The 14,558-nt window shown below is 55.0% G+C and overlaps 1 protein-coding gene across 1 annotated transcript in view; it reads right to left on the minus strand.

Annotated features, from left to right (window-relative positions):
- Positions 1-14,558, minus strand: part of MYO18B (myosin XVIIIB) — a gene marked incomplete at its 5' end in the record, with an annotated part of 49,494 nt that overhangs the window by 15,339 nt on the left and 19,597 nt on the right. Inside the window, 16 exons of the mRNA XM_057387174.1 lie at positions 21-158; positions 1,379-1,462; positions 2,138-2,254; positions 2,654-2,767; positions 5,798-5,944; positions 7,488-7,592; positions 8,019-8,129; positions 8,223-8,417; positions 8,984-9,107; positions 9,276-9,430; positions 11,209-11,333; positions 12,014-12,122; positions 12,212-12,331; positions 12,582-12,671; positions 13,955-14,098; positions 14,308-14,436. Coding sequence (XP_057243157.1) covers positions 21-158; positions 1,379-1,462; positions 2,138-2,254; positions 2,654-2,767; positions 5,798-5,944; positions 7,488-7,592; positions 8,019-8,129; positions 8,223-8,417; positions 8,984-9,107; positions 9,276-9,430; positions 11,209-11,333; positions 12,014-12,122; positions 12,212-12,331; positions 12,582-12,671; positions 13,955-14,098; positions 14,308-14,436 — 2,007 coding nt within the window. The remainder of the gene's footprint in view (positions 1-20; positions 159-1,378; positions 1,463-2,137; positions 2,255-2,653; positions 2,768-5,797; positions 5,945-7,487; positions 7,593-8,018; positions 8,130-8,222; positions 8,418-8,983; positions 9,108-9,275; positions 9,431-11,208; positions 11,334-12,013; positions 12,123-12,211; positions 12,332-12,581; positions 12,672-13,954; positions 14,099-14,307; positions 14,437-14,558) is intronic.

The raw sequence follows: 14,558 nt of genomic DNA on the forward strand, positions 1-14,558 counted from the left end.
CGTGGGTGAGCAGGGGGTACCTCGAATCGCTTCATCTGCACGGCCTGGAAGTCCAGCTGGCTCTCCAGGTCGCGGATCCGCGCTTCCTGCCGGCTGACGATGGAGCGCTCGGCCGGGCACTGCTCCAGCTGGGCCACCCTGGACTGTGCTGCCTGCAGCTGGATGGGCAGGGGGTGGGTCAGCATCCCCCAAATCTGACCACAGCAGCATCACCCAAATATGACCACAGCAGCATCCCCCAGCCCTGACCACTCCAGGAATCCCAACCCTGACCACACCAGGATCCCTCAACGCAGACCATGCCAGTACCCCCCAGGCCCCTCTGCTGACCATCCCTCCCCAAATCTGACCATGCCAGCACCCCCAGCCCCTCTGCGGACCATTCTCCCCCAACCCTGACCACAAAAGCACCCCCAGCCCCTCTGCTGACCATCCCCCCCAGTCCCTCTCATGCTCCTGAGCATTTCCTCACTTCCCAAAGAATTCCCTGCTCCCAAAACCACACAGCACAGGCCTGTGGCTTTGAAGGGAGGCCCTGCAGGCAAGGGACACGTGTCCAGGGCTGCTTTGCTTTTCTCACAGGCTCTTTGAGGACAGCAGGCGTTAAAACTCGCAGCCTTTGTGGAAAGCTGCCTGGACCAAGCTGTTTCCTCAGCTCTTAGGCCAAGATCTCCAAAGGAAGCTGCCCTTTCAGTGATCCCGGTACAACTCGGGTTCAGATTTTGGATTTGACCTAGAACTACTGGAATTTGTCTCCTTTTATCCGGCCTATCTGCAAAGCACCACCCGCTCCGCCTCGAAGGCAGCGAGTCCYGCTTCTGATTCCTGGGCGGCTCAGCCACGCTCCAATAAAGCACTTAACTTAATGGGATTACTTGTGTGTTTAAAATTAAATCCATCCCACTCCAGGAGGGTTGGCACAGCCACAGAGGCTAGGGGGTGCAGCCCCAGGGCAGCCCCGGGGTCAGCCCATCCCAGCCACGGCAACTCAGCACAGGAGGAGGAGGGAGAAACTGGGCTGTGAATCCCAAAAATTCTACCAGGAAAAGCTTTTCCCAGCCCAAAGTGCTCCCACTCCTCAGCAGGGTGCCACAGGCTGGGCAGGAATTACTTTATCCTGCAGAAATTACCTTCTCCTGCTGGAATTACCTTCTCCTGCAAAAATCATCTTCTCCTGCAGGAATTACCTTCTGCAAAAATTAACCTTCTCCTCCAGGAGTTACCTTATCCTGCAGGAATTACTTTTTCCTGCAGGAATTACCTTCTCCTTCAGGAATTACCTTCTCTTGCTGGAATTACCTTCTCCTGCAGGAATTACTTTCTCCTGCAAGGAATTACCTTCTCCTGCAAGAATTACTTTTTTTTCTGCAGGAATTACCTTCTCCTGCAGGCTCTGCTTTTCTTTCTTCACATCCTCCACCTGCGTCTGCAGCTCCCGGATCTGAGCGATGTCCGTGGCCGACTGTGGAGATGGAAAGTTGGGAATGGGAGCAGCAGGATCAGGACCAAGGAGCAGAGAGCTGGATCCTGCCTGCACCCCCTGCCCCTGAGACAGGGAACTGCCCCTGGTCTGCCCTGCTGGAGCTTAATCCTCCCAACTCAATGCAGCTTCCCTAATTTTTTGCGGATCAGGACAGAAATAATGTTGTCATCTCCGTCCTCAGGATCCCTTCCTCTGGATCCCTGATGCCTCTGCAAGGGGCCCCAGACTGTAAATTGTCAGTCTGGCCAGCTTGCCCCTCTCCCATGGGAGCTTTGGGTCCCTCAGCTCCCTGCACAATCCTTTGGGAGAGCCTGACATGGTTTGGATATGGCACTGAAAGCTCCAGAGCTGTCTGGCAGCACTTTTCATCCTCTGCATGAGAAAACAGTGGAAGAAAAAATAAAAACACACCCAGAAAGGCAGCTGTAAGATCCCCCAAGTATTGAAACCGAAGGCAAAACACTTCTTGAAAGAAGACTCAAAAGTTCAGGTGAGAAGAGCTGGAGCCATGAGCTTTCCCTTCCTCATCACAGCATCTGTGTTCTGCGGTCCCCACCCCTCTGTGCACCCCCAGGGGCCACCACCCGCTCTGGGCCAGCCTGCAGGGCTTTCTGAGAGCCCTCCCAGGGCTGGAGACGCTTTCCCAGCTCCTACCTGAGCGATCAGAGCCTTGTGCTTTTCCATGAGCTCGTTCAGGTCTTCCTGGTCCTCATCGATGCGTTTCAGCAGGTCGGCCCTCTCATGCTGCAGCTGGAACAGCTGCCCGTCCACCTGCAGGAGAGTCAGCAGCACCACTGACCCATGGATCCCATGGGAAACCCCAAAATCCCCTGGAAACCCCAAAATCCCCTGGAATGTGTGCTTCCAACAGTTTCTGACCCGCTGGAGAGGCAGAGCAGGATGACAGGATGCTGCTCTACTCCCTTTGCAGGAATTTTATCCACCCATTAAACCACCCAGGGGGGATGTTGTTTCCAAATATCCCGGGTAATTTAGTGAATATCCTTGGAGATTTAGTAAACACGCTGGGATATTTTGTAAATATACCCTTTGGTGTGTTAAACACTTCGAGGTGATCTGTTAAACACTCTGGTGGTGGCGGATGGAGCAAAGCAGCTGCTGCAAGCCCCGGAGGTGGCACTGTGCTCTGTCACCTYTCCAGGAACCCACCAGGTTCTTGTTCCTGCTGAGGGTCTCCAGTTCTGTGTGCAGGTTCTCCAGCTCCAGGGCCGCTGTCTGCTGGGATTGCTGGGCCTCTGCACACTTGGCTTCGCTCTCTTCCAACTGGGAAAAATCACAGGATCATTGTTAAAGGAGCAGAAAGCTGACGGTGCTGTCACCACACCACGTTTATTTCCACTTCCACGGGGGATTTTTCCCTGCTGAGGAACACAAAATCTCGACTTTTCAAACCTGTGCTGCTCCTGGTTTACAGAGCAAGAAAAGCTTCCTTGGCAGCTCCCAGCACCTGATTGTCCTGGTGAGAGCAGCTCGATGGCACATCCTCCTTCCTCCTCTGCGAGCTAGAGCCGCGATCATTAATTTGCAAAATTATGTGAATTACACGTAATTCCTGATTAAAGCAATTCATGATCCGGGGGTTTTGCAAATGGGCTTTTCACCGTGGCGCAAATTGCATTTGCAAACACACGTGGAAGATCCCGTTGACGAGCGCTAATTTGCTCTCGGGTTTTACGAGATCACAGCGATCTTCAATGCGCTGCAAACATCTGGAAGCTGCAGCGTTCATCCCCAAAAAATCCTGCCTGTCGTAGGATGTACCTGAACATCCAGTTCCTTCCCCTCCTMGCTGGGGTTTCTTTCTTTTCTTTATTGAAAAAAAAAACAAAAAAAAAAACACTAAACCCTTACGCTCATTTCCTGTGCCTAGTCATGGTGAGCAATGGGAACTGCTGCACACCATGGAGAGAATTTGAGGATTTTAAGCTGTTTTCTCAGGGTTTACCTTTTTTTAATCTCTATCCCTCAAAAAAATCCAAAAAACAGAGAAAAAAAAAAAAAAAAAAAAAAAAAAAAAAAAAAAAAAAAAAAAAAAAAAGAAAGAAAAATAAAGAAAAAAAGAAAAAAAAGAGAAAAAAATCTCCCAAAAATTAAAAAAATAGGGGAATCATGGAATATTATAACTGGAACAATCCTTGCCTCGTTTACCTCCATTCTTTGAGGAGATTGAGACCTTTGACAAGAGAAGGAAGAACTTTTTTCATCTGAAAAAACGTGTTTTGCTGGGATGAGCTGAAGATGCCACTTGGATGAGCTCCTGCTTTTATGGCTGAGGACTTTCCCACCTGTCCAGCTGCTCCAGAAACAGCTGCATTCACCACCAGCCCTTGGATTGGCCTCTCCCCTGCCACAATCCCCACCAAACTTCGATAGTTCAGCCAGACAKAAAAGCATCCCCAGGACCTCTCATTAAACATCAGCTTCCAATTCACTTCGTGTAATGGAATTTTCCCACTTGGGAAGGATAAATTGAAATTCCCCCCAAAAAATGCATAATGTATGAAGTGTGGAAAAACATTAGTTTGCTGTGAACACCATCTGTTAAATACCTGCATAAAATGGATGCCTCAGCCTTATTAAGAAACAATGCTGCGCTTCCAGCCATATGGATTTTGATTAACGGAAATGTAGCATTTTAGCAAAGTTTTTCTTCTCGTGCAGGTCCGTGGGCTGGTGGTAGGATGCATTGGCTTTTGAGAAAGTCGTCATGAATGCCATTAGAAATTGTTTAAAGGACAGAAAAATCATGTGGCATTTTAAACACATGCAGAGTTTCGGTGTTGGTGGCGCAGCAGAAACTTCACATTCCCARAAATCCAGGCTGTTTGCTCCTCTCCAAATGTGAGACAAACAAGGAGAGGCCATGGAGTGAGGGAGCCAGGGATGGACTGAACGGCACCACAGGGAGAGACAGGGACCTCCTGCCTTGCTGTGGGAYTGGGCTGTGCAGGGAGCAAGAATCCCAGAATCCAGAGTTATGTTGGGAAAGACCTCCAAGGTCATAGAGTCCAACCTGTGGCAGATCCCCCACCTTGTCACCCAGCCCAGAGCACTGAGTGCCACATGCAATCCTTCCCTGGGACTCCAAAGCTCCCTGACCACCCTTTCCATGAGGAAATTCCTCCTGATGTCCAACCTGACCCTCCCCTGAGGCCATTTCCTCTCATCTGTCCCTGTTCCCTGGGAGCAGAGCCCAACCTGGTCTGTCCCATCCTGTCAGGGAGTTGTGCAGAACCCGAAGGTCCCCCCAGAGCCTCCTTTTCTCTGGCTTGAACCCCACCAGATCCTTCAACCACTCCTCCTGTGAATTTCCTCTCCCCAGTGCTGTTCCCCARCTGGGGATTATTCTCCAGTAAGATGGGGCTGGACACCACAGGACAGACACAGGATGGGCACAGGAAACACCCCAGCATTGCAAGAACACCAGGGACTGGGAAAAAGCAGGGGGCAGTGCAACTTCTCCAGCCCCAAAGTGGGATTTGGGATATATTGAGGGATTAATGAAGTGCAGCACTAWGTCAATAATATTTAAAAGAGAACACGAGAGTGCCAAAAATGGCCATTCCTACTGCCTGTCCCTGTTATGGCCATCCCCTGCCCTGGACATCCAGGGCATGGGCATGGACACAGGAATGGACACAGGCACTGCTGGATCCATCACACCCAGCTCACCTTCCCCTTCTTCTCCCTCGGCACAGGTGGGAACAGCTGCTGCTCACAGCTGTTTATTTATGCAGAAAGACCCTCCCAATTATATTTGGATGGTGATGGAATCGCTCGTGCCTCCCGGKTCGTTCATTTCCAGGGGAAACGCTCGGAACAGATGAGTTCCTGAGTGGTTTCAGAGGAGCAGCATCATCAGCCGAGCCCCTGCTTGGCACTGCGGGATATGTGACCCACTCGGGGATGGGCAGAGCACCCTGCGGGATCCCCAGCTCACCCTGGGGCCCAGGCTGTCCCCAGTGTGGTGACACAAGCTGGCACAGAGCTGGATCCGCTCCCCAGGTCACTCAAACCGCGGCGAATCCCCCAAACCCTCTCCCGCTTCCCGCATCCCTATGGCAACGCCGCCCCAGCCCGGCCGTGGGAGACACAGCGAAAACGCACCAAACAGAAGGTAATTAACAGGAAAAAAAGGGGAAAAACACTTCACCGCCGTTGGCTTAATTACAGGGAAGCGCTCCTTGCGAGGAGACTCTCGGCGGCGCCCGCCGGGTGTCAGCGCTCAGCCGATGCGGCGGAGCTGGAAACGCTCCCTGCGGCTTCCCCGCGCCCCCGCAGCTCCCTCCCTACCTGTTTGCGCAGGTTCTCCAGCTCCTGGGCGCTGCCTCCGGGCTCTGCTGGGGCCGCCAGGAGCAGCTGCACATCGGCCAGGAGGGCGCGGGTCCGCCGCAAATCGCGCCGCAGCCGCTTCTCCACGTCGAAGTCGCGGTGGCCGATCTGGGGAGGGGGACGGGGGGTGTGTGAGAGCCCTGATGAAACCCCCATCGGACCCTTCCGAGAAGCCCCAAGGCGTTCCACACACAATTTAGGGATGTTTTGGTGATGCTGAGGTCATGTTGTGAGGAGATGTTTAATAGCAACGAGTAAAAATTGCCATTTTCACAGAATCAGGGAATCATGGAGTCCAGGTCTTTGATCATCACTTTGTCAACCACAGCAGAGCACTGAGTGCCACATCCAACTGTTCTTTGAGCAKCTCCAGGGTGTTCCATATTTTTCCCCACCAAAGAGCTGCTCCTCTGAAAACATTTGCCCACCCCTGCTCTCCATCAGCCACATCCTCCCCAGTGACCACCCCGCTGGCCGGAGGGACAGCCTGGCCATGAAACTGCTGGAAACACCTTAAAAAATCCCACCTTCTATGCTCCCATGGTTACAGGGATGAAGGAATTAGAAAATCACGAAATAAACAGGGACGTGGTCTCAGCACTGGATATTTCAGCGTTAATTGAAGTATAAGAACATTTTCCATTTAGGTTATTTTCCACAGTTCTCATTTCAAACCCCTTCCTTCTCCTATTTTCTGTTCGCTGGCTAAAATCAGCCGTGTGGATTCGACCTTGTGGCCTGATTTAGAGCCGGCTGGAATTTGCTGGAGCCAGAAATCATTGGYATCTCCATTTCCTTAATTAGTTTTCTGGGTTGGCTGGGTTTTTTTCCCCCTTTTTTAATGAACTGTCCTCTGCAAACCACAGGGTGTTTGCAGCACCACCAGGRCTCTTCTCCTGCCATCCCTCCATAGCTCTGGACACTGCTCACGTCATTTTCCTGTCACTCAGGTCCTGTCCACAACCACAGGGGATGGATTTGGAACCAGCTGCCCCCTCCCACTGCTGCAGCCCAGGATTTTTAAGTGACAAAAYCAAGATTTTATTTAATAGCTGCTGTCTCACAGCAATCTCATCTCCCCTTCCCTTACTCCAGGGCTGCCCTTGTGGGTCTGGGGGCTGCCAGGGCAATACCTGGGGGCTGTTCTGGAAGGAGAAGGAACCATCCAGCCCCTCAGCCGCTGACTGAACCAGAGCTGCTGGGTGTGCTTTTTATCAATTGCTGTCACTGACTCATCAGAGAGGGGAAAAAAGGATTTGTTCACCAAATATAATTCCTCTGCAACAAGAARGATTGGATAAACTGCCTTTCTAGGCAGTTGGATGCACTCCAGTGCCAAACCTGCTTAGTTTGACTCTCATGAAACAGCAGCAAAAAGCAGAYGCCTCCCCCTGCTTGGGTAATTCTCCCGTACAAAAGGGAACAGTTCCCCTCTGCGGGTCCTGAGTGGGAAGCTGTGGCTTCTGTGTGATCCCTGCAGCCCCAACACATCCAGATTTCAGTGCCTGCTGTGGCTGGGGGGCAGCTGGGAGAGGTGAGGGACAGGAGCACCATGGGCAGCTGTATGTGCACCAACACCAGGCTGTGCTTTTTTATCCCCATCCCGTTTTTAGGGCAGCCCACAAAGGAGGGGAGGGTGCTGTCCCCTTACCTGCTCACACAAGGTGCCAATGAGCCCTTCCAGGTCCTGCTTCTCGTGCAGCACCATCTGCTTCTGCTCGTGCTCCTGTTCCAGCTGCATCTCCAGCTGCCGGAGCTGCRGGACAGAAACCCAGCCAYRCTCAGCACCCCGAAATCTCYGTGTCCCAGCAGRGCAGAGCTGCTGGAACCCGTGTTTGTGCCCACCAACCTCAGGGCCTTGTGAAAAGGGYATTTCCTGCAAATCAACCCTATACACAAAGCCCTGGAGTTGGCACCCTCAGAGTGATGCTGCGAGGGGTGAGCTCATGCTCTGTGTCACGTGTGGCTGTCACACACTGTCCCCAACAGCCCCTCTGGTGTGGCAGGGGCTGACCCCTGACCCAAACCCTGATCTGCATGCCCAGGCTGTGACTGAGGCTGTTTTGGGGTGATGGWGGGAAAGCAGCACCCCAGTGCTTCCCTGGGCATATGGAGCTCTGCCCTGGGGACACGGGGGGTTCTGGGGAGCCCCCAGCATCACCCCCACCCAGCAAGGACCTACCCTCTTCTGGCAGGACTTCTGCACATCCTCCAGCTCCTCATCCTTGTCCTCCAGCTCCTTCTGGTGGATCTGCTTCATCCTCTCAATCTCCAGCTCCAGCCTCTCGTGGACCTGGAGCACCCCGAGATTTTGGGATGAGGATTGGCCTGGGCTCGATGTGCCCAGAGGGGACAGACACCCCCATCCCCCCCAGCCCCACAATACCTGCTCCAGGTGATCCACGGCGGCAGTTTGCCGCTCCAGCTCCTTCCTCTGCTCGGCAGCGCTGCCCTCCAGCTCCCAGAGCTGCTTCTTGAGCGCGGGCACCGTGTCCGTGGCCCCRGGGCTGCTGAGCTCCTGCACTCGGCCGGCCAGCACGGCCACCTGCTGCTCCAGCCGGGCCACCTCGGCCTCCTTGTGCTGGGCAGAGCGGGGGTCAGAGCCTGGACACTCACAGAGCCCACAGCATTTCCAGTGGTTTCATCCCAAACCTCTGGGGCAGCAGGAGTGGTTGGGAGACCCCCACTCCATAATGAGAGCCCCATCCCCTCCTTTTCCTCTCAATACCTCACCTTCCCCCTCCCCTGGGAGTGTCCCCCATGGGCAGCACCCACAGGAGCTCTGGGGGTTCATATTTTTCATTTTCACCCCACCCCAGCAGCTGTGGCCCTGCCACCAAGRGGGTTTGGTGGCATCTGACGCAGCCCCACCCCATGGGGCAGTGGCCTGAAGGTGGGATTGGGGACAGGGATGTGAGGAAGGGCACAAGTGCCTCCAGTGACAATGGGGGTGGCCCTGATCAGCTGAATCATACGTAGCAACAACCCTTCTTCTGCAAGGAGAAAGTTATTTAAACACACCCAACTGCGCTGAAAAAAATATGGAATCGAGCTTCCTGATTGCTCTGATTGCAGAAGTTGATAGCTTTGCTCCCAGAGCTGTCCCCAAACACAGGTGGGACACAGCAAATCGGGGTGCCTGCTCACCTCCAGGCTCTGCTGGACTTTGCCCATCTCCCAGCGGATGCTCGTGTTCTCCTGGGACAGCTTCTCACGGAGGCTCTTCTCAAAGGCTGACTGCCCCAGGGCCTGGGCTAACTGCAGGTCAAACCTGGACAGGAACACACCCAGGGCAGTGGATTAAACCCCCTTCCAGCCCAAACCCATCTGGGATCAGATTTTATGCCACTCCCGCAGCAATGGGATGGAAAAACAACCCCCAGCGGCCGAAACGGAACAAAACGAGCAGCAAACCACCCCGATCCTCCCCTGGCCTTACTTCTTCTGCCTCTTCTCCAGCTCGTGGCTGCGGCTCTGCTGGTTCTCAGCCAGCCCCCGGGCATCCTCCAGCTCGCAGGCCAAGCGTTGGCAGCGCCGCCGCAGCCGCTGTGCCCCGTCCCGCGCCGCCTGGCACGCCGTCTGTGCCTCTGCCAGCTGTGTACAGACACCTTGGCACACGGATCTCGGGGTGCAGGGACCCCACAGACCCCACAGAGGGTGGGCATGGGAATCCCGTGGGTGCCGCAGTGCAGGCACCCCGTGGAGGAGGGAATTTGGAGATCCCGGAGACCCCACAATGTGCACACCCCACAGAGGTGGGACACATGGACCCATAAACCCCACAGAGGAGGGACCCATGAATCCCACAGAGGAGGGACACATGAACCTCGCAGAGGAGGGACACATAGACCCATAAACCCCACAGAGGGACAAATGGACCCATGAACCCCACAGAGAAGGGACACATGGACCCATAAATCCCACAGAGGAGGGACACATGGACCCATAAATCCCACAGAGGAGGGACACATGGACCCATAAATCCCACAGAGGAGGGACACATGGACCCATAAATCCCACAGATGGACACATGGACCCATGAAACCCACAGAGGGACAAATGGGCCCATGAACCCCACAGAGAAGGGACACATGGACCCATAAATCCCACAAAGGAGGGACACATGGACCCATGAACCCCGCAGAGGAGAGACCCATGAACCCCACAGAGAAGGGACACATGGACCCCACAGAGGAGGGACCCCATGGCACAGATACCCCACAAAAGATGGACATAGGGACCCCACCAATCCCACAAAAGAGGGACCCCATAGACCCCATGGCATGCACACCCCACTAAGGAGAAACACACGGACCCATGAACCCCACAGAGGGACAAATGGACCCATGAATCCCACAGAGGAGGGACCCTATGGCACAGACACCCCACAGAGGATGGACATAGGGACCCCATACACCCCACAGAGAAGGGACCCCATACACCCCACAACATGCACACCCCACAGAGAGGGACACATGGATCCCACACAACCCACAGAGCAGAAACCCCGCTGACCCCACAGCACACAACCCCTGGATGAGAACCCCACCAAAGCTCAACCTCACTTCAGTCCCCAAAAAAACCTCACGTGGAGATTTTTCACTAAATAGGGACAACCCGAGGTGCTGTGACCCCTCCAAATGCCTGCAGTCAGCAGAGGCAATGCCTGATCCCGTTTCTCTACAAAAATTCCAGACTGGAATCCCCAAGGATTCCCACTGTGTTTGGGATGGACACACAGAGCTCTCCCCTGCCAGGGAATGGAGTCATTAAGGAATGACTTTAAATAAGCAAAATCCTGCATTAATGAAGCCTCTAATTCCAAACTAACTGAGAGCAAATGGGCTGCTCTGCTTTGCCCGAGCTCCTCAGACTCAGCTTCTTCCTTATTACCATTTAATGGACCGTGAGAAATYTTTATTTCTCTGTTTTAACCTCAGGGGAAGTGACCTGGCCCCCAGGCACTGCTCAGGGGAAGCAAAGTTGGATTTTTCCTTCCTCGGGGCAAAGCTCAGGAGCTGCCAGCTCTTCCCTGTCACCCTTGTGTGACTGGAGGGTGACACCCCGTGTGTCACGGGCACAGCCCCGCAGAGCTCCCAAAGCCAGACCCACCACACAAAACTCCTCCCCACGCTCACACTTGACCATCACTTTTGCTAAGCAAAAGTGATTTTTGAAGCTCAAACCAGCAGGAAATAACTGGTTTTCCCTGATCGGTGGGAGCAGTAACAAGAAGCGGATCAAGGCTGAGCCCCAGCCCTGCAAAGCTCCGCCTGCCCTGGGAGCAGGGAGAGGACAGGCAGCCCCAGGAATAGCCCTGTTCCCGGTGTGCCTCGAGGGTCCCTGTCCCCTCCCGGGCTGGCAGCACCTGCCTTTTGCTCCAGCCCCGTCCTGGTGCCCAGCTCTGCCTCCAGCCGCTCCTCCAGCTGCGCCAGCCGCTTCCGCAGGAAAACGATCTCGGTCTGGGCACAGTCAAACCGCACCTGCCACTCGTCCTCTGCCAAGGAGAGACACACAGGGGTGCAGGGTGGGCGCTGGGGCCTGGCCAGCCCTGCTGGGGGCAGGGGGGGGGGATGCACAGGGCAGTGAAACCAGCACAGAGTTCATGGGGCACGGCTCTGCTCGGTGCTCCCGGGGCTCCCCACTCCCACAGAACACATAACCTGCTTCAGGCACAGTGTGTGCGCCCATCCCATCCCATGGATCCCATCCCATCCCATGGATCCCATCCCATCCCATCCCATCCCAGTGCATTCCATGGATCCCATCCCAGTCCATTCCATGGATCCCATCCCATCCCATCCCATCCCATCCCCTCCCATCCCATCCCATCCCATCCCATCCCATCCCAGTCCATTCCATGGATCTCATCCCATCCCATCCCATCCCATCCCACACTGCAGTGGCCTCCTCTTCACTCCACCCTTTCTCCACACCCCCCTGCAGTGCCACAGCCCCCTGTGCCACCATCCCTGCCAGCAGCCCCAGCCCCACGCCAGAGCCAGCGCTGAGTGTGACCGAGCTGTCCCCGCCAGCTSCCCCTGGACAAGCAATGGGGGATGACAGAACACACTGGGATGGACAGGAGTTGGACAGCAGCACTGCCTGGGGGTGACAAACCTCTGCCCTCTCCCCTGTGTCCCTGCTGGTCAGGCTGGATGCCCAGAGCATCCCTACCTCCTCCAGAGCCGCTTATCTTCATCTCYCGCAGCTGCACCAGCTGCTGGGCCTCTTCCAGCTGCTTTTCCACCGACTCCAGCTTCTTCTGCACTTGGTCGTGTTTGCTCTGGGGGAGGGAGGAAGGRAGCAGCTCTACCCRGCTCTGGRRYRYTCAGGAGGGCTGTGACAGTGGYCAYTGTCACAGTTTGAGGGTACCTGCAGCTCCTGCAGCTCGCGGGTGCCCCGCAGCCGCTCCGCCCGCTCCCCATCCAGCGCCTGGCAGGTGACATCGCCCTTGTAGCGCTCGTCYGACAGCTCCGTGGTCAGGTCAATGATCTGGGGGAGCAAAGGGGGTCAGTCTGGGCATGGCTGGGGGTGTTCTGCCATCCCACAGCCACCCAGAGTCCTGACAGTTCTTAGGGCACAGCAGCACTGGGGGCTGTACCAGAGGTTTTGGGCTGTACCAGAGATTTTGGGGCTCTACCAGAGGTTTGGGGTCTGTACCAGAGGTTTTGGGGGCTGTATCAGAGGTTTAGGGTCTGTACCAAACTTTTTGGGTCTGCACCAGAGGTTTTGGGGTCTGCACCTTGCTCTCCAGGCTCTCTGTAGTCTGCTTGAGCTCGCTGCATGCCTGCTCGGATTTTTCCAGCTTCCTTCTCAGCGCCGCCAGCTCCTCCTAGGGAAAATTGGAAAAAAAAAACCACACACACAGTTCCAGCATCCTCGGTTTATTTATGAAAACCTTGTTTTCTGTTCAAAATAAGTGGAAGAGACACAGCTGCCTTATTAATAAAATTTACCAGGCAGCTTTGAAGGGCTGCTCACTGCAAATTGCCGGCACTMCGGCTCCTGACATGAATTCCATCGGAGGGAATGTCAGCTTTGCTGTGTGCAGAGCACGTTTTACCAGAGAGCAGCAAACCTCAAAAGGTTGGGACGAACAGCCAGGGGCCTGGCTCATGCCCAGGGACTGTCCCAAGGTCCTGGAAGGGATCACAGCACGGTGCAGAGGCACGGTGTTGGCTGTGATTCCTTCCTGGGCAACAGGAGCTCTGTCCTGCTTTGATGCCCAGCACTGAGCGGGAGCAGAACGTGCAGAGCCGTGATAAAAAAACAGATGATGGGGCCTGATGGATCCCAGGTGGGTTTGGAGGCAAAAAACACAGGATTGGGCAGCTTTTATTTTATCTGAGGCAGCCTGGAAACATCTTGTTAAAATCTCCCTAAGCCAAAAGGAGGAGCAGGACTTCAGGAAAGATGGACTAGGAATTCAGCACAGGTATCAGAGGGGTGAAAGGAGCTTTTCCTGGGGCAAAAAATGTCCATTAGCAGCTCCCAAAACCCAGGACAACACAGCACAGCACTGGGAACAGCACAGATTGGGATTTCCTCTGTCACAGATGTGTTTGAATGCTCATTTCCAGCATCCCATGTGCTGACGAGCCCATCCCCAGGGGTTTGGCTCAGAGGCCAGTAATGGGACCCTGGGATGGGGTTTTCTGTGGGGACATGGTGTGTTTTCTACTGTCCCTCTAAGGAAGAAGAAGAAATTACTTCTCCCTCTGCAAAATGTGTGACACAGGGCAAAAAATGCAGCACTAACAGGCGGCAACTTCGGATGGTTGGAAAAATATCCTGGGCAGACGTGGGACCAGTTTGACCAACCCACCAGGCAGAGCCCCTGAAATAGCCAGTTCTGTCCTGTCCCACCCATGCCATGCCATCCCATGCCACACTATGCCATGCCATGCCATGCCATCCCATCCCACGGATCCCATCCCATCCCATGGTTCCCATTCCATCTCATCCCATGGTTCCCATGCCATGCCATGCCATGCCATGCCATGCCATGCCATGCCATGCCATGCCATGCCATGCCATGCCATCCCATCCCATCCCATCCCATTCTATGGATCCCATCCCATCCCATCCCATCCCATCCCATCCCTCAGCACTCACCTCCTTAGCACGAAGCTGCTCCTCGGCAAGGTTCACGCTGAGCAGGGGCCGCACGTGGCCCAGCAGCTGCCACCAGGGCCAGTGTCTGACCGCCTGGAACACCACCAGGTTCTTCTGGATGCAGCGGACAGCGAGGCGCTGGATCTGTGGGGACAGGGCAGCAGTGACCCTCACCTGGACCAGGTTGGGACACCGGGCTGGAGAGGGAAGAGTGGCCGAGGAGCTGAGGGATGGCAGCACAGCATCTCATGGTAAAGCTGGTACCCTTCAAAGGGGCCCAAAAGAGCTGTGATTTGGGTGTTCTGGGCCACACCCCATGGGCTCAGAGAGTCCCCAACCCATGGGATCGGTACCTTCAACCTCTTGAACTTCTGTCGGCTGAGGAAGCCCTTGCAGGCAGCCTGSAGCAGAGTCATCTTCTGGGCTATCAGCTTGTCCCGCTGCTTCTCCAGCCTGGARAGGACCCCCGGCTTCAGGAACACCTGGCAGAGAGGAACAGGTCACACACGCCGGGCTGGGGGCTGGAACCTTCCCCTCCTCCTGCGTGACAGTGGCATCGACCCTCGCAAGGGGCAATTCCTCAGAATTCCCTTGGGATGCTGCC

Source organism: Malurus melanocephalus, unplaced genomic scaffold (genome assembly GCF_030028575.1).
Source record: "Malurus melanocephalus ecotype Western Australia unplaced genomic scaffold, MMel_1.1 scaffold_1154, whole genome shotgun sequence".
NCBI classification, from domain to species: domain Eukaryota; kingdom Metazoa; phylum Chordata; class Aves; order Passeriformes; family Maluridae; genus Malurus; species Malurus melanocephalus.